Source organism: Diabrotica undecimpunctata, chromosome 3 (genome assembly GCF_040954645.1).
Source record: "Diabrotica undecimpunctata isolate CICGRU chromosome 3, icDiaUnde3, whole genome shotgun sequence".
Classification (NCBI taxonomy): Eukaryota; Metazoa; Arthropoda; class Insecta; order Coleoptera; family Chrysomelidae; genus Diabrotica; species Diabrotica undecimpunctata.
Window position 1 is genome coordinate 80,436,836 of NC_092805.1, and position 27,042 is coordinate 80,463,877.

General features: G+C 32.5%; 1 protein-coding gene across 1 annotated transcript in view; it reads left to right on the forward strand.

The window, feature by feature from the left end:
* Positions 1 to 22,955, forward strand: part of LOC140436948 (MFS-type transporter SLC18B1-like) — a 70,640-nt gene extending 47,685 nt beyond the window's left edge. The window contains exons 6-8 of the mRNA XM_072526130.1: positions 7,102 to 7,197; positions 16,279 to 16,596; positions 22,685 to 22,955. Coding sequence (XP_072382231.1) covers positions 7,102 to 7,197; positions 16,279 to 16,596; positions 22,685 to 22,895 — 625 coding nt within the window. The 3' untranslated portion in view covers positions 22,896 to 22,955. The remainder of the gene's footprint in view (positions 1 to 7,101; positions 7,198 to 16,278; positions 16,597 to 22,684) is intronic.
* Positions 22,956 to 27,042: the final 4,087 nt, after the last annotated feature.

Genomic DNA, 27,042 nt, shown 5'->3' on the forward strand with positions numbered 1-27,042 from the left:
AGAGTTTGAATCTGATTCTGTATTTGAGACAAAGATTCGTTCATTGAACTGGCATTGTCTGGTGGGTGGTTCTGGTTCGGGACTGAGAGAAAATCCTGATAGTCTTGGCTATCAATTAAATCGGGTGATTGATCGAATGAATGGTAATAATCAGGAGGTGAATAATTATTATCAGAGAAATCTTCGTATTGATAGCTTTCATCTGGAGCTGAAGTGTAGTCATTAATATAGTCAGGTTCATAGTTAACGAAATGAGCTCTGTGCCTATCGTTTGAAAAATTAGGATTCTTATGGATTACAGAAGCGCGTACTTGTGAATTATTTTGATTTGGTGCGAATTGAGGTCTTTGTTGGTCATTGGGTCTATTGTTTTGGAAATTATTATTTGAACTGAAAGTTGGTCTCTGAAAGCCATTGTTTTGAGAGTTATTGAAGTTTTGATTGCTATTAAAATTTCGGGAACCGTTAAAATTATGGGAATTATTGAAATTTTGCTAGTTATTTTGGGATTGTCGAGATCGACATTCGTTGTACGAGTGGCCCATACGTCCACAAAACGTGCATCTATGTGGTTGAAGGTTTGGTCTTCTGATGGGTTGATTGTTTTGATTGGGTTTTGGAGGATTGAGTCGATTGATTTTCTGTACTTCGAAATAGGATAATTGTAACTCTCGTCTGATGCGGACTTGAGCTTCGAGAAGGTCTTTTGGATTACTAGCACGAATGATGTGAGCGATCCTTGGATCGAGGCCGGTCAATAATGTATTAAGCGCCATTGATTCGATTAAAACAATTTGTGCCTGTTTCTCTACAGCAGAGAGGTTAGATTTTTGTATGTTGGCATGCATTTTTGCATTAAGGACTTGGACACGATTGAGGAATGTAAGAGCCGATTCATTCGGAAGTTGTTTGACTCTCTGTAAATCTTGTATCAAAGAAGATAGGTCTCTAGTGTCCCCAAAATGAGAAGTAAGAAGCTGTTTGATTTCTAGATACGATAATGGATTTCTTGAACTTATAAGTTGTGCCGCTCTACCGCGTAATTTATTTTTTATGTGAATTACTAATAGTTGTTTTTGATCGCGAGTAGACATATTGTAGGCATAATCACAAGCATTTAAAAATGTGTGTAAAAATATTTGATCGCCTTCAAATTCGGGTACGATAGAAAATATTTCAGATAATTTATAAGGTTCTATTTCAGGCTGGTTCTCATTACGAGAAGCAGGACGAGGAGTGTTGCCGTTATCGTTCATGGTGGTCAGTAAATCAATAAACGAAATAGAAAAATAAAAAGGAAAAAAATAAAAATATAAGATTATGGATTGTTTAACTAAATAATTAATCAAATAGAAATATCAAATAATAAATCAAAATATTAATATCAAAATAATAAATCAAAATATCCGAAAAGTATTTTTCTAAGACAGTGTCTGATTAGCGGAATAATCGACAAAAATAATCGTTTAATAAAAATAAAAATTGACGATTTGCAGAATAATCGCCAAGTATATAATTATTGAAGCAACTATCAAAAATATTCAATTAATATTGGAATATCGAACAGTATGGTATAAATAATATGGTATAAAACAAAAATTATATTCGAGATGATTCAATATTAGACTTACATTAGTTCCAAAAACATCAAGTCGTCTTGTTCTCGACAGCTGTTCTACCAGGGGCTTCACTTGGTGTTCCTTCCGTAGATTACTGCAAAGTTAGGACGCCGCTGCTTTTTGGAGATTATTGGTTCTTTTTCTGATTAAAGGATTAGAATCCACCGTTGTCAGTTAGTTCTTCCTTGTTCTGCCAACGTTCCAGATCCTACTGACTTTTGCGCCACTTTTTATATCACGAAACACCTTTTTGACTTTTTAAAAATTAAATTTATTTCAAAATACAATAAACAAAGTTACGTGTTACAAATTTGATTATACTGTACTTAAGACTAAAGAAAAATGAACGAATATAAAGAGCGACAAGTGCTTTTATAATATTAGAAACTGCTGACTCAGTGGGAACATGCAAAAACCTTGGGTCCCGCTGACTCTGCATGTGTACGGATCCTTATCGGCTCTGGTACTTGGAAGTAGAAACCTGATACCCTGGGAATCGTCGTGGTCAGCAACATTAGTTGGTACAATGCATATAACATATATATATATATATATATATATATATATATATATATATATATATATATATATATATATATATATATATATATTGTTATGATGTGTTTTTTGTTTGAATGATGAGCAATGAGTATTTTTAATAATATAATATATAGGGTTTTTATCGCGGTTCTCAAAGAATTAGCTTGTAAGTACTTTTTTAAATTATCTTTATTATAACTATTATGAAACACACATATATATCTAACCTAGTCAATGTAAATTTAAAATAAACTATCTTTAAATTGATATTCTTATAAAACTAATTAAATTCTATAGACAATCTAAAATTTAAACAAAACTATCTTCAAAATTGAAATTGTTATGACACTAACTAAATTATATTAACAAAATTTTGTACCTTTCTTTCACTGAATGCCTAAATGAACTGTTTTCCACTATATATATTCTAATCACCACTGAAAGTCTTCGTACTTCGGTTATCCTTGTTTTTTGTGAAATTACTTTTTTCAATTATCAGCTTCTACCAATTTAAGATATAGTTTTCTTCACCAGCATTTATACACCACCAACCAAACCAGCAAACAGCATTTATATTTATTCTTCTTTTCAATATACCAATATCCAATTATTATAAGTTGATTTATACTAATCTCCAACCATAATATAATTTAATTTCTTCCAATATACCTTTTTTTATCTTCAATAATTATTTGTGTATAATTATAAATGTGCATTAAATTATATGCATAATTTTTAATCTTCATTTAACTCACTATATTAAACTATTGGACTATTTGTACTTGATTCACTGACTCTAACTAACTTTCATAATAAACTGCTTGACTTCTGACTAAAAACTTCTAAAAAACTCCAAAAACTTCCTAAAACTCTTCTGACTGCACTATCTAAAACTTTTCTGACTAAAAACTTTCAAAAACTCCCATCTTGAATCCAAATCACGGGTATTTATATCTTTTGGACATTCTAGAACCATCTCGTAAGAGATCATGTTCCAATTTGTTCTATTTCATACTTGTATGAATTTTCTGGAACAAACCATTTCGCAAACATGGCCATCTCCGGAGATCCAGAGAATTCCATTCTTTTCTATTAATAATTTTGTTTACATTTAGGCTTTTCAGATCAGAATATATAATTAAATTAGTAACTAACACTCTAATTTAATAAAATACACATTTCAAACAATATATTATATAACCCCACTTTTATTCGTAATTATGATTCTTAATTTGACACTTGGAGTATGTATAGTTGGTTGCCTAGGCACATGGCTCACTTAAATCTATTTACAACATTAAAATTACTAAATACAACTTTTTACAATTATTATATGCTAATTTATTAAAAATGCCATCACATAAATATATTTTTATTAAATTCTCTAGTATATAACTTATTTAAAACAACCAAATATCTAATATTATGTAGTATATAACTTATAAATTATTTTCTATAAACCCCAATCGTCACAATATATATATATATATATATATATATATATATATATATATATATATATATATATATATATATATATATATATATATATATATATATATATATATAAATACGTTCGAATTATCGGGAAAAGTGGTCTGTAATGAAAATCTTTCTTTTATCTGAGATACTCAATATTTCGCCATTTATTTCCATTTATTTAATAGCTTCCTCAGGAGTAAACTAAAACAATTTAAACATTACAAAAAATGGCGTACAAATACATTTTAAAACACTCACAGAATTCAAAAGATTTCGCAAATAAAAACTGACATTGAAGTATTTGAAATATTGAATGTCAAGATTAAATTGTCTTAAGCACGTTCGTTACAGCTATACGATAAAAAATTAAAATTATTTCAAATGTAAAAATAATAATAACAATAAAAGAAACGTTAGAAGAATGATATTTCTTTGATGAATTATTAAGGTTAGTTGTTATTAAGATGAATGTTGGCTATTTTGAATATTTATAAATTTTGTTCAATATGTTACAATATATGTTACTTAACTGTCCAGTATCCGTTTTATAATTTAAAGTGTTTTTATTTTTGTTAATGTAATACATCTCAAGAAATAATCTACTTTTGTAGTTATCAATCTGTGCCAAAATGTGAGCTTTGTTATAATCTAGCATATGACCAGTGTTTTCATAGTGCTCAACCACTGCGCAAGTATTTTTTCCCAAGCGGCAATCACTTTTATGTTGTGTGATGCGTTGTTTTAGCCATTCTGATGTTTGACCAAAGAAATATCATTCTTCTAACGTTTCTTTTATTGTTATTATTATTTTTACATTTGAAATAATTTTAATTTTTTATCGTATAGCTATAACGAACGTGCTTAAGACAATTTAATCTTGACATTCAATATTTCAAATACTTCAATGTCAGTTTTTATTTGCGAAATCTTTTAAATTCTGTGAGCGTTTTAAAATGTATTTGTACGCCATTTTTTGTAATGTTTAAATTGTTTTAGTTTACCCCTGAGGAAGCTATTAAATAAATGGAAATAAATGGCGAAATATTGAGTATCTCAGAAAAAAGAAAGATTTTCATTACAGACCACTTTACCCGATAATTCGAACGTATTTATAAATTATTTTTTGGTCGAAATATTCACTTCTAATATATTCTTCTTCTTCATGTGCCTTGTCCGTTCCGAACGTTGGCAATCAACATGGCTATTCTGACTTTGTTTGCGGCAGATCTGAATAGTTCAGCAGATGACAATCCGAACCATTGCCGCAAGTTTTGGAGCCACGAGTGTCTTCTCCTCCCTGGACCCCTTCTGCTGTCTATTTTCCCTTGGACGATCAGTTCTAGTACTCTATATTTATTGTGTCTCATAACGTGACCCAAGTATTCCAACTTTCTTTTCTTTATACTTATTCCTACCTCTCTCTCTTTACCTATCCGGCGTAGTACCTCTTCGTTGGTCACGTGTTCAGTCCAGGATATACGTAATATACGTCGGTAAGCCCACATTTCGAAGGCCTCTACTTTTTTCATCAATGTTGCGGTCATTGTCCACGCCTCCATTCCATATAACAAAACCGGGAATACATAACATTTCAGAAGTCGAATTTTGAGAGGTAGGGTGAGGCTTTTAGAGGTGAAAATTTGCTTCATGCTAGTGAACGATGCTCTTGCCTTTTCTACTCTTATACGTATTTCCTTCGCTTGATCCCAATTTGAGTTAACTGTTGTTCCCAAGTAGATGTACGAATCCACGTGTTCAATTCTTTCATCGTCTAATATCAGTTGCTGTGGTGGTTGTTGGGTTTTGCTTACTAACATCCATTTGGTTTTTGTGATATTTAGTCTGAGTCCGTATTGTGCACTTGTTTTTTGTATCTTACTCATTAGGCAACTCAGTTCCTCCATGCTACTTGCTAGAATCACAGTGTCATCAGCATACCTTATGTTATTAATTATTTGTCCGTTTATCTTTATGCCTTCTGTGCTTTCCTCCAGCGCTGTCTTAAATACTTCTTCTGAGTATATATTAAAGAGAATAGGAGACAAGATACAGCCCTGTCGTACCCCTTTCTTGATCTCAATTTTATTGGTAAATGTAGATCCTACTTTCACTTTAGCTGTTTGGCCCCAATAGAGACTCGCTATTGTTCGAATGTCTCTGTAGTCGACTCCGATCTTATGGAGAATTTCAATTATCTTTTCGTGCTTTACGTTATCGAATGCTTTTGCGTAGTCTATAAAGCATATGTACACGTCTTTGTTCATATCTCTGCAGCGCTGGATAAGTACCTGTAGACTAAAAAGTGCTTCTCTTGTCCCAAGAGAATTCCGAAACCCAAACTGCGAATCTCCAATGTTATCCTCGCATTTTTTGCTTATTCTGTTGTAAATAACCTTGGTGTATGCCTTCGAAATGTGGTTACTTAGACTTATCATCCGATGTTGATCACAAGACTTTGCTTTTGGTTTTTTCGGTATGGCAACAAAAGTTGACTCTAGCCAGTCTTCAGGAAACTCCCCGCTATTATAAATATTGTTAAAGAGTCTGACGAGTGAGTCTAGAAATTGACTGTTTGTTTCGCACAGCATTTTCAATACTTCCCCGTATACGTTATCGTTGCCTGGTCTTTTGTTATTTTTAAGACCCTTTATAGCATTCTCCACTTCTGATTTTAGAATAGAAGGGCCAGTATCATCATTGCTCAGTATATACCCACTAGGACGGTCATCATTAAACAGTTGTTCCACATAAGTTTCCCAGATTCTAACTATTTTGTCGGGGTCTAGTTGTAGATTTCCATTATCATCGCATAGCCCTTTCGATAAAATATTGTAGCTTTTCTTTGTTGTGAGTTTCTTTATCTTCTTATGCATATTCTAATATATATATATATATATATATATATATATATATATATATATATATATATATATATGTATATATAAATATATATATATATATATATATATATATATATATAATTGATATTGATATGATTAATAATTTATATATATATATATATATATATATATATATATATATATGTATATAACCGTTGTGGTGACTATGAATTTCATCTGAGAACTATACGTTCTTGAATAAATCAAGATCTTCGTACACTCGGCTTAGCCTATGCCCACAGAAAATGTTTTTCTTATACGTTGTTTATTGGCCGATTCAGACACGTAATGCAAATGAAAGTTCATTTATACTGCGTATCAATACGAGTTATCAAGACATTTTAGTGATATTAACTTTATGGGAGTATATTTATCGTACCAAATTTCTTTTCTGAAATTTCTAATAGAGAAGACACTTCTTAGAGGGGGAATCGCGGTCTTTATTGGAACCTCATTTGCTAAATAACCACAATGCCAAACACTTTAATAGTAATGTGTTATGTAACATCAATTTATTTGTAATTTATCTTTTCTTTTTTGACACTTTTTTTTTGTTTTAGAGACATTTGGTTAGTCGTAGGTGGCCTCGTCCTTCACGGTTTTGGAATGGGAGCCCAACTCGTAGCTTCGTTTTCAGATGCTCTTACGACTAGTATGTAAGTATAATGCAACCAATAGATATTATTAATTAAGATTCTGGACTCTATTAATATTCTTAAAAACAAACATTAATAATATCGAAACTACACTATTTACTACTTTATTTAAATATGATATTAATGTTTGTAAAACAAGATTACAGATAGAAAAAACGAACTATATAACAAACACAGTTTTATTAATGGCTTTCTATAAATATCAACATGTTTCCTTTTCTTTTACGATAACATGATTATCTGAATAGATTTTTAATGTAAAATCTTGTTGGTTCATTTACAATGTTTAAATATGTCTAATTAATCAGAAAATGAGATTATCTATTAAATTACTTACAAGAATTTAGTTTTGACTATTTAACTACTTTGCAGTCTGAAATCCTCTAATATATTAAAACAATAAACAAATTCTAAATAAAACCATTGATAATATTATTGACGCCAATAAGGTTATGTCACAATTAATATTTCTTTAGGTTTTTGTATATAAATAAACCAAATATCCTATACTACGTCTATAGAATGGTTGATTTTAATTCATACAACGGCAAAATCGAAAAATACCAGAACCGAAATACAGAAAAAAAAAGGATAAAAAAAATAAGATACACGATATAATATAGTAAAAAACCAAGAGTATAAAAGTACTAAACAAAAAAGGGCAATAACAAAGAGGTACGTTAGATCAATGAAAAAAAGGAAATTTCTGTAACAGAAGTATAATAGAAATCTTGTTTATCAGCATCTTTTAGTCTTTGTACATCTAAAATAGCTTAAATTCTCTTTGGATATTATGAAATTTAATTGTTTGATAGTAGTTTGGAAAAAGTGTATTTCCCAAGATTTAAATAGCAAAAAATGGAGTCATTTAAAGACAGTTGTCCGCATTCTTCTGACAACTTCTTTGTTTTTTTTTTATTTAAAGAAATAAAGTCGCATCCACCCAAAGGTTATTAGCGACATTCCTGTAACATTTGTAATAATATTAAATTTAACATTTGTAATAATCAATCATTGTAACAATTAATTACAATTTGTGAACAATAAAACATTTGTAACAATTAATTAAGTTAAATTTTGTGTAACATATTTATACATTTTAAGTAACCTAATAAATTGTTCGGAACTAAAATTTGTTGAGGAGTGCTTTCAGGTTATTTGGCAAATTTTAAGACTGTCTTTGATTTACATATTTAGGACAGTCTATCAAGAAGTGCTTTATACTGTCTACTGTATTGCATGTTTCGCATTTTGGAGGTTCATTATTTGAGAAGAGATGTGCATGAGTATACCTACAGTGTCCAAGTCGTAGATGTGTAATAATAGTTTGACATCTTCTACTTCTGGCTGTGGATTTCCATGAAAAAATATCACTTTTGATGGTTCTGAGTTTCGAACTAGAGTCATTCAACTCCCGATTCCACGCACTTAACACCTTATTTTTAAAATAAACTTTTAGATCGCCTGCGATACTCCGACACTGTGTTTCTGATGTGTTACGCGCACTAGTATCTGCTTCTTCATTCCCTTCTATGCCTATATGAGATGGTATCCATAGGAAGTAGACTCTTCTGAAATTTTCTTGAGCTTTCATTAATTCGGCCCTAATAATTTTCTCAATGGGGTGTTTAGGGTATACATTTTGCATAGCTTTGACTGCGCTGAGAGTCAGAAAGGACTAGACAACAAGGGATGTTTTTAATTAATGTTGGCTTAACTGAGATGTGTCACTTTCCGCTTCCGATGCCTCACTGCTAATATAATTATGGATTTTTTTCATTATGGACGTGAATTTACGTTTTATGGATCTTTCCTTTAAATGAGGATAAACTTGACTGAGCATATGGGACAAAGCTGATAGGTCTGTGGTATATTCTTTAATTGTGGTTATAGGATCTGCTGACCCCGTGATATTCATTAGGAGCATGTTAAGTTGATCACCGTTTAGAGGGAAAGGTAGAGGGTGATTTTCTATGAAGTTTTTAGCAGGGTCAAGTAAGAGAGAAAATGAGCATTCAGAAGTGCTTGCTGAACTAATTTTAGCTTTTTTAGATTTTGCTTGGACTTTAGGTGGTGGAAAAATGTTACATTCTTTTGAAGATGGATCTGCTTCAGGTGAAATAATTTCATCAAAGTTTCTTTTCGGTTTATTAATTATGTGACTGTCCTTATTTGATGAGTCTACTTTGTTCGGTATCTCCGGGATATTATAAATAGACATTTGTTCACACTGAGAAGGGTTTGTGTCATTGGATGCTTGCAAGGATATATTTGTTGCGCTGGATACCGATGCTTCGTTGTTTTGGTTGGGGTTTAGTTGAGCTACTGGTTCGGAGCACTGTGAAACGATGTGTCCTGGCTTCTTGCATCTAAAGCAAACTAAACTGTCTTGAGAAATGAATATTCTATATGTCATGTTATCAAAAACAAGAGTAAATGACTCTGGTAGTGTTAGATTGTGAGGACTGATATAGATTTGTCTTCGACAACTAAGGATGTGATTGTACTCAGGCATAGAAGAACTTATTTTAAGGAAGGTCATGGGGGAGACAGGAACTATGCCGATTTTTTGTAACTCACTGATTAGCAAGTCGTGCGGTATTGAAGGACATACGCCGGAGAGCACAAGTCGTTCCGCTGGTGTAACTAACCTTCTTGCTCTGACAATTTCATCTTGTATTTCTATTTGACCATGATTATTCATAAAATCGTCCACTATTTGTTTATTGGATAAATACATACATATGCGATTATTAGATAATCTAGAAGAGAAGATTATATTTTTCGGTTGAATTATATTTCCAAGTGGGAGAAGGTAGTCTTGAAGTTTGGTGTTTTCTAAGGCACTAAAGATAATTGCTTGGGACTTTAATGGAAATTGCACTCTCGACGCTGCCGAAGAGTATGACTGTGATGTGTTTATTTGATTTTGATGGTCTTGTATTGTAGAACTGTTGTGTGATTGCATGTTTGAATTCATTTCGCTAAACGTTTGTGAAAAGTAAGTGCGACTCTGTACAACTGCTATAACAGGTATATCGGTCTTTACTAAAAGCGGTTTTTTGCTGGTAAAACTGGATTTGTTTATTGACAACAATAACAAATAATTGCAATTGGCTGACTTTAATACTAATTTAACTGGATATTATGTAAGGAGTTTGTACACTTACAGTTTATTTCAATATATCACTAAGATTCACAATTTATAACTTACATTAAACTTTGTTAATGTTAAAAATATTCGGAGCCCATATTGAATACAACATTATGATTATCGATGCAGAACCGAACCAACTTCTTTGTTGGTTCCATTTACTTTAACATTTATCGACATATAGGTAAAAGTTGGAAATAATTTGGTCTGTAACTTAGTTAAATTCTGAAGGAGTATTTTAGATTCCAAAAGAAATTCGACGAATTCAGTATGTAGGTACCCCCTAGCCCGATATATTGAATTGGTTTGAATATAACTAATGAATTATGGTGGAAAATAGTGGAAAGGGGAGGGAATCATAATTATTGAATTAACCATTTTATTAATAACTTTACGACATGAATGTACATAAACAAAAATGCAGATAATTATATTTTATACAAATGTGATTTCGTTCATTTTTTGCTAAAATCAATAGTTAGGGTCCTACATATGCGTTAAAAGCACGAGTGTAAGACCTTGCGTAGATTGGTTTTATAGGAATTTTTCTATCCGATAATTTTCAACTTTTTGGCAAAATGGTACAGACTGAAATTGTTGTAAATTTTCAATTTCTTTTTTACAAATTTTTTCGTGCGGTTGATATGTTCCAAGTTATAGAGGAAAATAGTGGAGGAGGGAGGAAAGCATAATTATTAAATTATCTCGTTTATTAATAAGTTTACGACATAAATCTACCTAAATAAAAATAGGGAGAATTATATTTTATACAAATTTGATTGTTTCCTTTTTTGCTGAAATCAATACTTGAGGTAGTACTTATGAGATAAAGACGCGAGTGTAAAACCTTGCGGAGATTGGTTTTATAGGAATTTATTTTATTCAATATCTTGACCATTTTCAACTTTTCGACAAAATCGTGAAGACTTAAATTGTTGCAATTACGATTTCCTACAATTTCTTCTTTGCAATTTTTTTCGGGAGATCGATATTTTCCGAGTTAAGGGGGAAAATAATGACAAGTATAATTATTGAATTTTAAATCCTTTATTATTAACTTTATGACATAAATTAACAAAAATGGAGGGAATTATATTTTATAAAATTTTGATTTTTTGTGCTACACTTAACATTTAAAGTCTTAAGCCTCACGAACCGCAGATGGTGACATAATCAGCAGCAAGCCATTAACTGGAATGGACTTTGTAACGATAAGACTACCAAAGAGAATTGAAATACTATTATAAAAATAATACCTCAATCAACCATGGGAGCTTATCGTCTATGCTTCGCCTAGCTCACTATCTCAAGCGTAAGTTCGTCTTGTCTTAAACTAGGAATCAAACCTGATCCCCCAGCTGATAGCAAATAAAATAAATTTTAACTAATCATATTTACTAAAAATAGGAAACAATCAACCCTGCCAATGCTTAACAATAAATATAGTGAGGGTGATTATTAAGGCAACGATGGTATCAATGGGCTGCTTGTATGTCCTCCCAATTAGACGGTTAATTCCTCCTGTGATCTCCCGATTAAATAGTTAGGTCCTCCAATGGTCAATAAATTTTCATAAGACGGCCAATATAGTCTGGATAAGGCCAATTAATTCAGCCAATAAAATTTGGAATACGGCCAATAATAAACTAAAATACAAGAAACAGCTCGTATTAGAGACACATTATAAAGGGTTTAATTTCCTTGCCATTTTACAAAATTGCAATTAAACAAATAGCGGATGGCAAGGATAAAATGAAATATAATTATCATTACTTAGTTAAATTCTTTGTTAAGATTCCTATATGCATATAACTAAAAACGTGTTTTCGAAAGAAGTGAGGTTACGAATATTTAGAATGCTGTCAGAATTATAGAATAAAGATTACAATGAAAGTACTAACCTCAAGAGAATGTTGCAGACCATAAAATGAAGCTTATTATAATTTTTGCCTTCTTTTATAAATTTTAGAAACAGCAAAAAAGACATATCCCACTATGTCAGAAAAGCTGATTGAATTGAAATTAAAATCTTGAATTTATCCAATTTAAAAACAGATGCTTGTTATAGGAATGTTCTTTATAAACATGTTTTTTCTAGCTCAAAATTTTCTGATTCTTCTCCAGAATGGAAAATTTTTGTTTCTTCTCCACATAGGAAGGAAATTTTGCAAATGTATCATGATGATCATACATCTTCTCATTTAGGTGTCATTAAAACCCTTTCTAAGGTTTCAGAATTGTATTACTGGCCTAAAATGAGATCTTTTGTTGTGAACTATGTTCATAAATGTAAAGTTTGTGCTTCTTGCAAGCCTAGTAACTTACTTCCAGCTGGTCTTATAGGACAATCGTGATATTAATTTTCCTTTTAAGTTTTTATCTGCTGATTAAGTTATCTTTTTGTTGTTGTTGACTGGTTTACAAAGTTCATGTTTGTACATCCTTTGGCTAATGCTGCTTCTTATTAGTTTATTGAAAATTATTATTTAAGTTTATTGAAAATCAAGTTTTTCTAATTTTTGGTGTACCACAGATCTTTGCAGTTGATAATCGAAAACAATTTGTTTCCAAAGATTTTAAAACTTTGATGGAAAAGTACAAGGTACAAAAAATTTGGCACAATGCTAAATACTTTCCTCAGATTAATCCTACTGAACGAGTTGATAAGACGATTGTTACTGCAATTAGGTCTTTTATTCAGGGCAATCATAAAGATTGGGACAAGGAGATTTTTTAATATATACTGCAGTATAGTTAGTAAATCATTTGGTATTTTTAGGAGCAACCAGTCCAGATAACGTTAAAAATATAAATGAAGTAACTTCATTTAACAATAGCTTTGCTGCAAATATTTTGTTCTCGAATACATTTTTAATTTTAAGATAATTTCCTTAACGTTCTACGCGTATGTGGCTGTGGAAGTTGCTCTTCATGTTAATTTTTTTTATTTAAAACGAAGCGAAAACCTTAGTAGTAACTTATAGTAGTAAAAAGTAAAGTGTGAACATGATTGGGAGAAGTTAAGTTGGTTTTTAGATAATGAGAGTTTTCTGTCGCCAAATTATTCATTTGTTGTTTAAAAATGTATTTTAATTGGTTTTATGGCTTGGATCGCTGATCCTACAGATAGTCCCATATGATAATATAAGGTTATTTTGGAGTATGTGAGTTGAGTAAATGTCTAGTTACCAAGTAAACTCGGCTTTATTATTGTTATAAAAAATCGACTACGATATATCGAGTTATAACAAATTTATAGTGCTTCACTTTGGGCGCTACTGTAACAAATATAGTAGGCAGATCCCTTGGGACTATGTCCCTGATGTTATATGTAGAGTATTGTGAAGATAAGTTTGAAACTAAATTAAAATAAGAGTTGAAACTGAATGCAGTTCGGCTAGCTGGGTATGCTTGAGACTGGCCAGTTGATACTCAAGGTAGGGTTAGGCCTATTTGCATGCCCTGAGAAAACAGTAAAGAATAGGAAAGATGTATCTTAACTAAGGAAATATAAGAATAACCAAAACGAACTAAGGGTAAGTACTGACAACAGGAATATATGAGAGAAGAATGATTTGGGCGCCAGGGAAGATGTTTACTGGACTCTTAGTCTAACAAACACTTCACCTAGTGATTTTATTGCTGCTGCTAACTATGTTTTCTGTAACTAGATATAACCTTATTAAAAAAAACAGATTTAATAAAACAGATTATTACTTATAACCCAATTTAATAATAATAAAATAGAAAAACCTGTAAACCGTAATGTACAATTTAACTTAAATACCCTATCATACAAAAACCTATTGATCCCTATTTACAATATATTTACACCCTCTAATATGCTAGAAAAGTATGAACTTTTATTATGAAGTTTTATTCATTAATTAAAACAAAATTTACTGACAACCAACCTATTTATATATTCAAACAATTATTACCCCTCCCTATATTTAACACAATGTATCAGTTTGCCAATTTCTAAGTTGATTCCAATCAGATAACCTGTAGATATATTTCAATGGGTCTGTTCAGAAAGGAACAGATCCAAGATGAATCAGTGACGTTACCAGTAGGGCTGTAAAAATACAAAATGGACCTTTGTGCACAAATGACCTTACAAAGTGTATTAAAATCCACCCCTACCCTGTTATTACTAATACATATATATATATTTAAAATATTTAATGACAAAAAAAAATAAGCAAATGATGTTAAGAAAAAATTGAATGTAATATAGATAATGATACGCAATCATGAATTATGAAAATTGACTAGAATTATTTTTAAGTTTTGGTTCGTTCACTCACTAAAGTTTAAACAATATTTAAGTAACTTATTTTTAAGATATTACAAAAAACAGTAAAAAAAAGAACCTGTCTACTCTCAAGCCGAGAAGGTTCTTCTTCCGGACGCCTTACGCTGCTGGGACTCGTTCGGGTGAAAGCTGTAAGCCCACTGTTCTAGCACCAAACTGAACCGCTACTCCAATATCCGGGAAAAACCAAAAAAAAAACTCCAAACTAAACTCAACTGAAAGCTATTACCCCAAATCCAAAATAATCTTTATTGTATTGACTTTATATTCCTTCTTACTCCAACGACTAAAATAAAATCAAAGAAGCTCTCATTAGCTTTATTCAGAGTTGATAAACAAAAAGGCGGTTAGGACAAGAAAAACTAGTCCGAAGATGATAATTAGTGAAGGTTTCGTACACTTTTTGTGACCTTGGGAAATTAATCGAAAACTATGTATTTAAAAAAAATGTTGGGATTTTACTATGAATATTTCACTGAAGAACTAAAATTTAACTTATCACGAATATATTATAGGCAAATAGTAATGAAGGATCTCCTTACATTACCGAATTGCTTGGATATTGATGAGAACGTGTACTTAGGAGAATTTCTAACAGAAAGAATTCTGAACGTGATTTGACTGATATAATTAAGGTAAAATTATTGAATAAATGATTTTAATATGAAACTAATAATGGTTAAAAAAATAATGATGTACTTGAATTAAAATGAAACTTACCCAACGCAACAATATTTCAACACTTAAACCAAAATCTTCTTTTCCCAAAACTTCTAATATTTAAAAAAAAAACGCCTTCTTTAACTTAAATTCACCTCTGAATAACTTAAAATTTTTTTTCTGATAACTTGAGCCACGTGGCGTTGGTCGTTGAAGGATCACTCTTCTGACCCGTTCGAAGGTTAGATATAAAGTGAGCTCTTACACTTTTAAAATCGTCAGCTTCCGTCAGTTCCAAGCTAAGCGGAAGCGGCAGGTAAGCAGTTTGACCAATTGATAAACAATTGATAATACGATTACATGTATAGTTGGTTGCATACCTTACAGGCAGAATTAAGTTATTTTAAATTTCTCAGTAACGATAAAGTAATCTTATCGTTACAGAGTGAGTACCGATGCGCCAAAGATAATAAAAATTTGCATCCTTATCGAATTCGAACTCACGACAACTGAGTGTTTACCCTCAGTAAGTTAACGCTCTTACCACTACGAAATCAAGGAGTTATTTAATTGTAACTGTGGTGATGAGGGACACCACCGCATAAAATACCAACAAAACGGAACATACGATGGAAGAAACAAAAAATCTAATAGAAAGGAATGCTAAGATTAGTGTAAATTAAAATACATCATAAATTGTAAAAAAAAAAGTTTAGTATCATTCACATGAAAACGATTTTTAAGCCTGCAACTACCTGCAAAAGTCATACAGCTTTTAGATAAATATATAATCGACGAGGAAGAAGGTCGTATAATATTTCTCATAATATACTTTGGTACTCGTATATTGTATTGTGTGTTGCCGAGATTTGCAGTTTATAATTATTAAAAATTTTGATACCAATAATGATTTATTTTCCGAACACTTCTTAACATATTATTTTTTTAGTGGTCACGGATTTCCAAACAATTTAGACACTTTTGGTTTAATATCAGGTCTCTGGACAAGTAGTTTCGCCCTTGGAGCCTTCATCGGTCCATCCATCAGCGGTATACTATACGATGCCATTAAATTCCCTAATGCATCCCTATTTATAATTGTGCTGAACATAATTCTAGGAATCGTGATTGTTATATTTAATTGTTATACTAAGCCACCGACTTCTTACGAAGAACTTAAAGAAGATAAAGTTGTTCAAGAGGAAACGGATAAAAATAGTATTATAAAATCGTACCATCAAAATAGTGTGACTGAAAGTATGAAAAGGTAAGTTTTATTATAATCATTTTAAATATTTTTTTATTAATTAGCAAGTAGTGAGTAACTAGTGAATATATAAAATTCACTAGTTGACGTACTAATCTTGTAGTTTTTTTATTTCTACTTTATAACGTTCGTTTTATACAAAAAGTTTTGGGACTTTTTGTTTACTAAAGTAAACTAAATAATAGGTTCAAATATACCACTTTCTTTTAAAATGCTTATCTTAAGTTTGCAAGCTGTTGTGCGTAATTGTAGCACATGCATTTTATTTTTTTAATCAACTAGACTACGTGTACTCTCGAGATTGTTGCCATAGATGGTGGATTTAATAAGTCCCCGCAAAAAGAAATGTATAGTAGCAAAATCGGGAGATCTCGCATGCCATTTAATTTGACTTCCTCCGCTTTTTGCTATCCTGAAAAAATTTGTTTAAATAATTTCTCATGATACGCGCATTATGAACGGAACAGCCAACTTGTTGATACCAGACATCTTCTAAACGTACATCTGGGAGGGGAGATTCTGAATAACTGGAATAGTGTTTTCTTGTAAAAGACAAAGATATTTTGCTGAATTCAGAACTCCCTTAATAAAAAATGGACCAATTACATGGTCACCTAAAATACCCGTCCACATCGGACGGGTGATGACCCCGTACTGAAAATGTCGATTCATCGATGTGAAAAGGATATTTTTTCTAAAATTATCATTTTCGTGAGATGCATTCATTGCAGCTTCACAAAACTCCATTCGACGAAATGGATCTCCGGAAAATAACTCCTGAGTTTTCGAATATTTAAAACACTTACACCACTTTTTTAAACCTTTAACAACTGTGGTAAGAGAGAACTTCAACACCTTGGTGACACTTCTAGTGGTTCTGGAGTTATCCACCTCAATGGTAGTACACATACTTTTATTTTCTCCTTTCGATTTCCTGCTGTCTTTCCTGGGACATCCCTTTATTTTTGGGATATTTTGTACAATCTTGTAAACAATAGTGTGTTTCAAAACTATTTACAATATTTGCAATTGTTTGTCTACCAGGTATGGGTCTATTTTCAAAAGTATTAGCAAATATATCTACACACTGACAAAGAGCATTTCTTTTAGCTCATGCATAGGCCTTTCGCATATTCCTGTAATTTGACCAATTTTTCTTTTTGGGCATCTTCCTTGTGATCTTTAGCCTTTTATCTTTCCTTGGATAATGAGTCTTTCCATGTTTTGTATGTCTGCTCTCATAACATTTTCATAGTATTTTAACTCATTAACGCCTAAAAAGAAACTAGCTTGGAAAAAATGTTAAACGATACAAGATTGTGATGTTTTGTTTATATTTACTATACATATGTATATTCAAAAAAAAATTCCAAAAACATTTTGAAATACAAGGGTGTCCTTAAATGGGGAGGTTAGGTATTTATATGGTATTTATTAAAACATCTTGAATTCATATGATACACAGAACAGTTAAGTGTTTTTTGAGTTTTCCCGGAAAATAAGAAAACCTTCGGTGAGTTCAATGCTGGAACCAGCTTTTCTTTTTCTTTGTGTTCTTGAAGTGAACATCTCTCAAATAACTACGTTACTATATGACGACGGAATTCTAACTGATCCATCACATTTTCAGCAGAAATTTGATTGAGTTTCCAGGCATTAGTCATGATCATGTCAAGAAAGTACGTAAATAAAACCTGAACACTTTTTAACTTTTATATTTATTCGATATAATAATAGGCACTGATCATGCACATCTACTCCACCTATTCCAGAATTGTAGGAAGCAAACAATTTTGGCTGTACTACATTTTCTTTTGATTTTGATGCTATGGACCACCGTTTTACGTGACCCAGTGGTTCAATAGTATCATAATTGGATAACCTAGAACAAACACTATTTTCATGCCTTTCACACACAAAATTTTGAATCTATAATCATATGTACCTCTTGCCATTTTCTATTGATTCTATTCTTTTCATTACTAGACATTTTTACACACGATACAGTTCCTGTCGCCTTTATCTTTTTTTGTTTCAGATATATGATTCGTTGATACGTCATGAAATATATATCGAAAAAAATTTAATTTCTAGATAGTTTGGGAAGGTATTTCCAAAGATCAATTACTATTTTAGCTTCAAGTGGTATTCCTTGAGTACCTTCAGTATCATTTGTGTTTTTTCACAATAAACGTCAAAACCATAACAATATCCAGTGGAATCAGTTATCATCCAATTCTTAAATCCAAATCCGACTGGCTTCCCTCTAATAAATTATTATCATTAATATATTCATAATCATTATGGATTCGTCTACAGATATATATATATATATATATATATATATATATATATATATATATATATATATATATATTCATGGAAACATCCCCACATTTTTTTATAATTTTATGAGCTAAGGATTTAGTTTTGTACATCCGATCTTTAGAATCGCCATTTTGGCATTATTAGCTAGATGAACAAACTATGTATTTTATTACTAAGTGCCTGTCTCTGCTCATAGCGTGGTAAATACATAATCTGCTATACCCATTTAGATATAATATTGCAAAAAAATTTGCATTTAGTTTAGAGATATTGTAAAAGAGTAATTATTTTTGTCGTGCGTATAAAATTGACTAGTCACAAATAATGTATGTAATAATTTCTTCAGTAAGTAATTTTTAAAAAATTTGAATTGGTGATGTATTCCTCACAGCTTCTTGAACGTTTTTCTTCTCCTCTTCAAATGATATATTTACTGTTGTGGTACTATATTGAAAATCGGTTTTTACCCACTTGTGTTTTAAAAAATTAGCATATTCCCGATTAGGATATTGTACCCGAAACTTCATCAGAAGTTCTCACATCTTCTGGTTTATCATAAGTCTTAAGAGAAGTTTTTATAGTTTTGGGAATTTTATTTGGAATGTAATTTGGATCTTCTAGAATATTATCATCAACTTCTTCGGTATCTGTCAGTTCATCCAAATTTGGTGGCAGAACACACAAATTAATATTCTCCAGTTGTTCATATTCTTCATTTTTAACTTCTTCCAACGCTTGTTCCAATTTTTGGTTTTTGAGCCATAAAATATTGTAATATCCATAATGATCTAAAAAGAAGCAAATACACAAACATATTTTTGCCTAACGTCCTCGTTCGAGGACGGTAAACTATAGTGGCTATTAAATACTACCAAATATAAAATACATTTATTATGGTGAGTACTTTCATTTAGAATAGTCCGTGGACTTCTAATTTCCGGTATAAATAAAACTCTTAAAATATATTTTTTTCTTGAACGAAAAATGTTTTTAATCTGTAACTCCACCTCTTCATTCTTAAATTCACTCTTCATTTTTAAATTCAACAGAATGTTTATTTTTATAGGTGTCCTCAAATGAGTCCGTTCGGCGTTATTGGTTATTGGTGATGGACTTTGCTGGATAGCCGTTGGCTAACTTTTAGCTCATTTAGAATTAAATGATTTGTTCTGTAGTCGGTCCACGGAGTTCGTAACATTAGTTCATAATCTTAAACCGGTCAATTGTGTTTATGTGTGGATGATTGTTTGATAGTCTATCTACTATCATGGTCTTTGATATGCTTAACTGCAAACCATATATTTGACTTTCGTTTTCAACTAGTCATATAAGATCAATTAACCCTTCTTGAATATTTGCGAGAAGGGCTGTGTCGTCTGCAAAAAGTAGGTTGTTTATTTTTCGGCCATTTATTGAGATCCCTTTTCCCGTTCTTCAAGCGCTCTTCTCATAATATGCTCCTCATATATATTAAATAATTGTGGAGACAGTATTCATCCTTGTCTGGCACCTTGTTCTGGATGAAATTTGAGTTTAAGGGGATGTCAGTCACTTTAACTGTTCCAGTAGGTTGGTCGTATAGTTGAGTTATAAGCGAAATAATTAAGTGTTGTAGTACACCTACGTCTTTTAGTATCTGCCATAAGTGTTGTCATTTGACCCTGTTGAACGCTTTACGATAATCTATAAAACAAATATATAGTAAGATATTGAATTCTCTAGATTTTTTTTAATTTTTCTTATGTTCAGAAGATGTTCTCGAGAACCTCTACCTTTGGTAAATCTAGTTTCCTCTTGAGGCATTTTGTTTTGTAGAAAAGTTTTTAGTTTCTTATTGATTATGTGTAGCATTATTTTGATATCATGTGAGATAAGAGAGATGGTTCTATAGTTGTTGCATTTTTGGAAGTTGCCTTTTGCATGTATTGTCGTTATTGTAAATTTTCTTCAGTCGTCAGGCCATTGCTTAAAATGCCATATTTTCTTACACAGCAAATGAAGTAATTTTAATCCGGTTTCTTCTGTAGCTTTGAGCATTTGAGTCAAGTCGGCTAAAACATACGAGGGGTTGTAACGCCACGGAGTAAGTAAGTAAGGCTTCAGAGTTGAACCTCTTTCGACATCCTCTCTGACGTCTTCTTCGGGGTTGCCGGGGTCTCAGTCTCCTGAGTTCCCAGACACTACTACACTGTTCACTAATCACTGCACTACTGCTACTGGGGACAGCGCATATTTCATTTATACCGTCGATGAAAACGTGGTTAGGGTGAGTTAGGGTAACCGGATGTCATTATCTCTTTTATGGAGACAATTTGGTATTTTTTCAATTTTTATGGCTTCTCATATAATTCTTGGTTTATAGAAGCGGATAGGGGCCATAGTTCTGGAGTTTTTAAAATCAATTTTGTGACCTGTATGAAGATGGTGTTGACCTAGAGCTGTAATTTAATTGGAATTGCAAACAGAAATGGAATATTCATAAATCCTATTTTGGATTGTATGATTTGTTTAGCCTACATAAGATCGGGGTAGTCTGCACGAGAAATTTCATAAACTCTATGTTGTTCATTTGGATGTTAACTTTCATGGATCAAACAAGGAAAGAAAGTTTTTGTTGGGGGTAAAGATTGTCTTTATTCCTCTTCCCCGTCCTGCGGGGAGGGTGGAACCCCACAGTATGGCTACCGTCCACCCTCATCTGGAGACGGAGTCGCAGGGACATTGGTTGTGCCAGAATAGGATAGACTTCTGTGCCCTGCTGTACCCAAACAGAGGTTTTTTGGGTCGTCAGTGTTCGGGGGTCTCCGGACATCACCACCCAGGGGAATCTACGTTATCACGGATTCCTTGATGTTTATGGGGTCGCGTGATACGTGCGGAGTGTCTTCACCTAGGCCAGAAACCACATAGTGTTTAAAAGTCATAGTGCTCCTGAAAATGCAATCCAAGTGGTGATACTGCCTTTTAATGCCCGCCATCCAGCTATCCTGTTTAGATGAGTCGGGTACTGGTGTAACCGGCAAGAGCCGGACTGGCGGATTTTCCAAGTTAAAAGTACTCGAGTTGATCACATTCGTCTCATAAAATATAAAATCCGACATTTGAACTTCGTGCTCAGGGGGGGGGGGGAGCAGGCCACCATGTTGGAATCCTAACAATGACTCTTAAGGGATAGAGGATATAATCCCTCTACATTCTTCTTTCCGGTACGTTTCATAATTTTGGATTTCTGGAGTCTTTATTTGGTAATTTGGTAATAGTTGTGCATATTATTCGTTTTTTTTTTATATCCTCACGAATTAAATGCTTTCATATTTACATTATAGCACATTTCTGCGATGCGAATTCTATTAGTTTTTGGTCAAGACGATCTTTACAGAATTCTTTTGTTGATTTTTCTTAGAGTAGTTGTATTATTTTACTTTTTTGTACTATTCTATATTTTTTCTGTAGGACAGTATTGTTATAATATTTAATTTTATTTCCATATATACTGTCAGTCGGAACTGATGTGATCTTTATTCTGGTCCTCTTCGGCCTCTCATATCTTATGTGTTTAATACATTTGCTTAAAATCTACAGCTTATGATTTTTTTAGACAAAACCAATGTTTGCTTGCTTTGCTCATACTATAATATAATATTCTATAATTGAATACTAATATTAATAATTAAATACTATACAAAAATTTAAATTTAAATAAAGCAATGTCCATACTTGATTTAAACTAAGTTATAATTGTGTATTTCCTTGTTTTTAGTATCAAGTCAGTGGGTAATGGAATTTCTATAGAAAAGAGCAGACCTCCAGCGATGAACAGCTTGATTGCCTGCAATAGTCTAAGTCAAGCTTGGACAATGAGGGATCCCTCCAACCTCAGTATTGGACCATACAGCTATAGCTACGGTACTGTCAATCACAGACCTTCCAATGGAAATATTTCCAGCTCATATCTAAACGGTGTTGCTTAAATATAAGTATTTTATTGTATAGGTATAAGATTAAAAAATAAATGACTTTAGACTTTTGTATTTAGCGTTTTTTAATATTTAATAATAACAATAATCAAAGCCTTATTTTCCAATGGGTAATAGTAAAATGCTACCTGATGCACTTTTTCCGTCCATCTGGTAACTCTTCTGCGTAGAGAATTCCTTCCGATTGCAAAATTGTATAATAAAGTATTTTCCCGCACATAATAATCTTTTCTATCGGCTCTGCTAACAAATTTAAACCATTGCCAGTTTCAAGATAAAATCCAAACATACCTAAACAGTTCTGTCATAGTCTTATGATAATCTTATGCAGTATTTTCTTGTAAAAACATTAGTAATTCATATTTCTCATTGTTGTATCACAATGGTCATTGTACTACGATATTTTAAAATGAAAAGTTTCTCCTGTTTTAATAGAACTAAGTTCAAAATTCCATCTCATAACATCACCTTCTACATTAACTAACAAATCCACAAACTGGGAACAATTCAGAACTACTAAATTGGAACTAAATATCTCACTAAAAACAAACCTGCCAATGCCACAGAATTACTTAACCAATCCATACAAGAAGCTGCATGGGAATCAATGACAATCAAGGAAATAAACTGCCCTTCACGAAATATCCAATAAAATCAAACTAAAAATTATTGAGAAACGAATATTAAAATGTAGATGGCTGCTGACGACAGCACCACATAACAAGGCAAAACTTAATAAAGCTACAGCATATTTAAAATCGTTATTAAATAACCACAAAATAGTGCTATACATTCTATTCTTGAACATTTTACACTTACAAAAGCTACCGGTAATCACTCTGGAAAGCAACCAGGCAAATAGAACGTTCTCAATTCTCTAACCCTCCAATCCGCACTGAAGATGGCGCATGGACAAAAAGTAATATAAAGAAGGCCGAAGTTTTTGCTGAACATCTTAATACGGATTTCCAATAATTTCCTGTAGATGAACATATTAATACAGATAATGAAATCCAACTTTATCAACGCCGAAGAAGGGTTTCGGTCCAATGAATGGCCTTGTTTGGCCATTTCATATGCTTTTTTATTGCCCTTATAACTCTCGTACTTCGGTACACAGTCTAACATGCTACAGTTTTCTAGTTTATTTAGGGTACCCTGACAATCCCATATTAGCTTAGAATTGACCTCTACAGAATTGAGTGCCTTAAGCGCTGCCTGGCTATCTGTGAAGATAACAATTGAACCAGTCGTTCTTTTCTGCTTTTATATTTCTTCGACTCAGATATGGATCGCCGTTATTTCCGCCTGGAAAATTGTGACATTCTTATGTGTACCAGGTAATATCTGCTTGTATGGGTACACGTTTCTTCCAGCCTTCCCTGCCTGGTATACCAATTTTGAATTTATTGTCAAAGCTATTTCTTGGAGCTGTGGCTTCTATCGGTTGCCACATTACGTTATCTGCTTTTAGTTCCTCAATTAGCTTTCTATTATCAGAACTATGCGCCTGGTTTATGTGTTGCTGACTATGTATTAATCTGTGCATCACAGACTTGGCTTTGCCTTGTATAAAGATATGAAGTGGCGGAAGATTCAACAGGAAATCGAATGATGCTGTAGGAGTTGTTTTTACCAGGTGGTGGTTTACAAAGGCTAGTGTAGACACACCAGCCTTTGTGTATTACTTAGCAACTTTATTGCTCCCACTTGCTGCACTGGTTAGATCAGGATATAAGTAACCTAATAAATGAAACTAGGGATGCCGAATGTATGATGATTTTTGACCATATCGCATCCGGATACAAGCTTTAAGTACTTTTCCAAGTGGACATTTGTTCACGAAAGGGATGAACCAGGGGAAACTTTCGACTTATACTGTAGGCTTGTAGCATTTATATTTCACTATTAGAATAAACCTCTATATTTCAGCAGAGATTTTTGTAATTTCGCAGAGTGCAAGAGAAATTAAGATGAGGGCTTTCGAACTAAAGAGGATCAATATATGCACAGATAAGGCTCTCATGGAGTATGGTGTATGGGTATCAGGTCATCGAGGAATATATGGCAAGAAAAGAGCTGATGCACTTGTCACAAAAGTATCAGCTACAAAGTACTTCGATCCAGGGCCGGCCGTAGTAGTATCAAAAAGGCGTCCGCGACTGGAAAAAAAGCCTGGATCTGCAGCTAACACAACTCACACTAGGCAAATTTACCCGGTCAAACACATGACAAGATATACATTGGACGAACATTATACTAATAGGGCAATAATATAGGACTAATAGGACTAAAGTACTACAGAAAACAAGCCGGAATTAGCTCAGAATCAGAACAAGCTTCCTTACTGAACATGCGTGAGTTAAGGGACACCTGCATACAATGGGACTGTTTTATGGAGACTTAAGCTGCAGATTCTGTAGCAGAAAACCTAAAACAGTCAACCACATCTTGCATAACTGCAAGACATGCGATCGCAGACGGCAAACACTTTTTGGAGACAATGAAGTAAATTCACATATATATGGTTCCATGTTTAAGAATCCAGGAATGGGTATCATAAAGCAATGGAAGATGTGCAATAAGCCACCAATTAACTGCAGTACAACCGATTTATATAAGACGGCTTCCAGTCCATTATTGTTTGTTTTGGATTTTTAACTTTCAATTAACAAAGTACGTTTAAGAAAAGAATTATTTTCTCACATACATTTTTCCATTCTTCAGATGAACATTGTTTATAAAATTTAAAAGTTATGTTGCTTTATCTTACAAAATTTTTAATACAGCATAAACCAATTTGATTGGATTAAGATTAGGATGATAAGGTGACTGTCTTAATACCTCGTGACTATATTGCCTTGCGATAGGATCAATCACATATTTTACAAACCTGGACTTATTGATTTTAATCAAATTAAAAAGGTCAGGGCCTGCGTAGCGCAAGCGGTAGGGTGCTTGCCTCGCATTCCGGTGGCCGGAGTTCTAATCCTACCGCCGGCAAGAACAACTAGACATTTTTAAAAATGTCTATAGGCCCCAGGTCGACTCAGCCTGAATAAAATGAGTACCTTGGGTAAAACCAGGGGTAATAATAGGCGGTTGAAGCGTAGCACTGGCCATGTTACCTTCCTTGTATACCGTAGGCCCTAGATATAGCAGACTACCCTGCTATACTCCCAAAGCCGCGGGCGGTATAAAACGGGAGACTATTATTATTAAAAAGGTCAGGTCGGAGCATGTTATTAGTATTAAAATATTTCCTTTTCTTAACAGGTTTTATTTTTATTAGATACTTAAAGCAGGAGTTTTGTCTGCCTGTTTATTGTGATATGGTGCGTTGTTAACAGTGATAACACTAGTGGGTGGTAAATTTACAAGTGATTTTTAACTTGATAACTTTCAGAATTATGGTCGTCATGATAGTCTTCACTTTTTGTTAGTGATTTCCACTATGATCTCCTTAGGTTAACACCTTGCACAAAATCATTCTCATTGCCAACGTTTGCTGGCAGCATATTCTTTGTCTTTAAAAGGCGATAATTGATTAAGTGTTAATACTATATTCTTCGTCATGTGAAAATTAACGATAGTGCGAATGATTTTATAGTTGATAGACTTAAACTTTAATTATATTATTTATTATTTAACCTAAATATTAGGTTAAAAATAATAATTATTCAGTGGTACATAAATACCTGCATGCTCAGCAACACATACCTTCACTTTTCTTAAATCTATAAATAATTGTCCATTTTTCACTTTATTTTTGATAAATTACACAGGTACATAAATACCTGCATGCTCAGCAACACATACCTTCACTTTTCTTAAATCTATAAATAATTGTCCATTTTTCACTTTATTTTTGATAAATTCTAAAATGTTATAAACTACTTCCTGCTTTTGATGATTTTTCGAATTTTGTCACTGCGAACCCAAAAATCGCGTCGCTTCACTAACTAAGGCTAATGTAAATATTACAAGATATTACATATTCGATTTCTGCATCGTTAACGGAAATGTTTTTCTATTAAGTCTTTTTAAAGTTGATTTTTAAACCTAACTCAATTAAAGCATAGTTTAGTATGCAAGAACTCTTGGTTTTTGAGACTGTCTGAAATCAGTAAAAAGTTGTGGA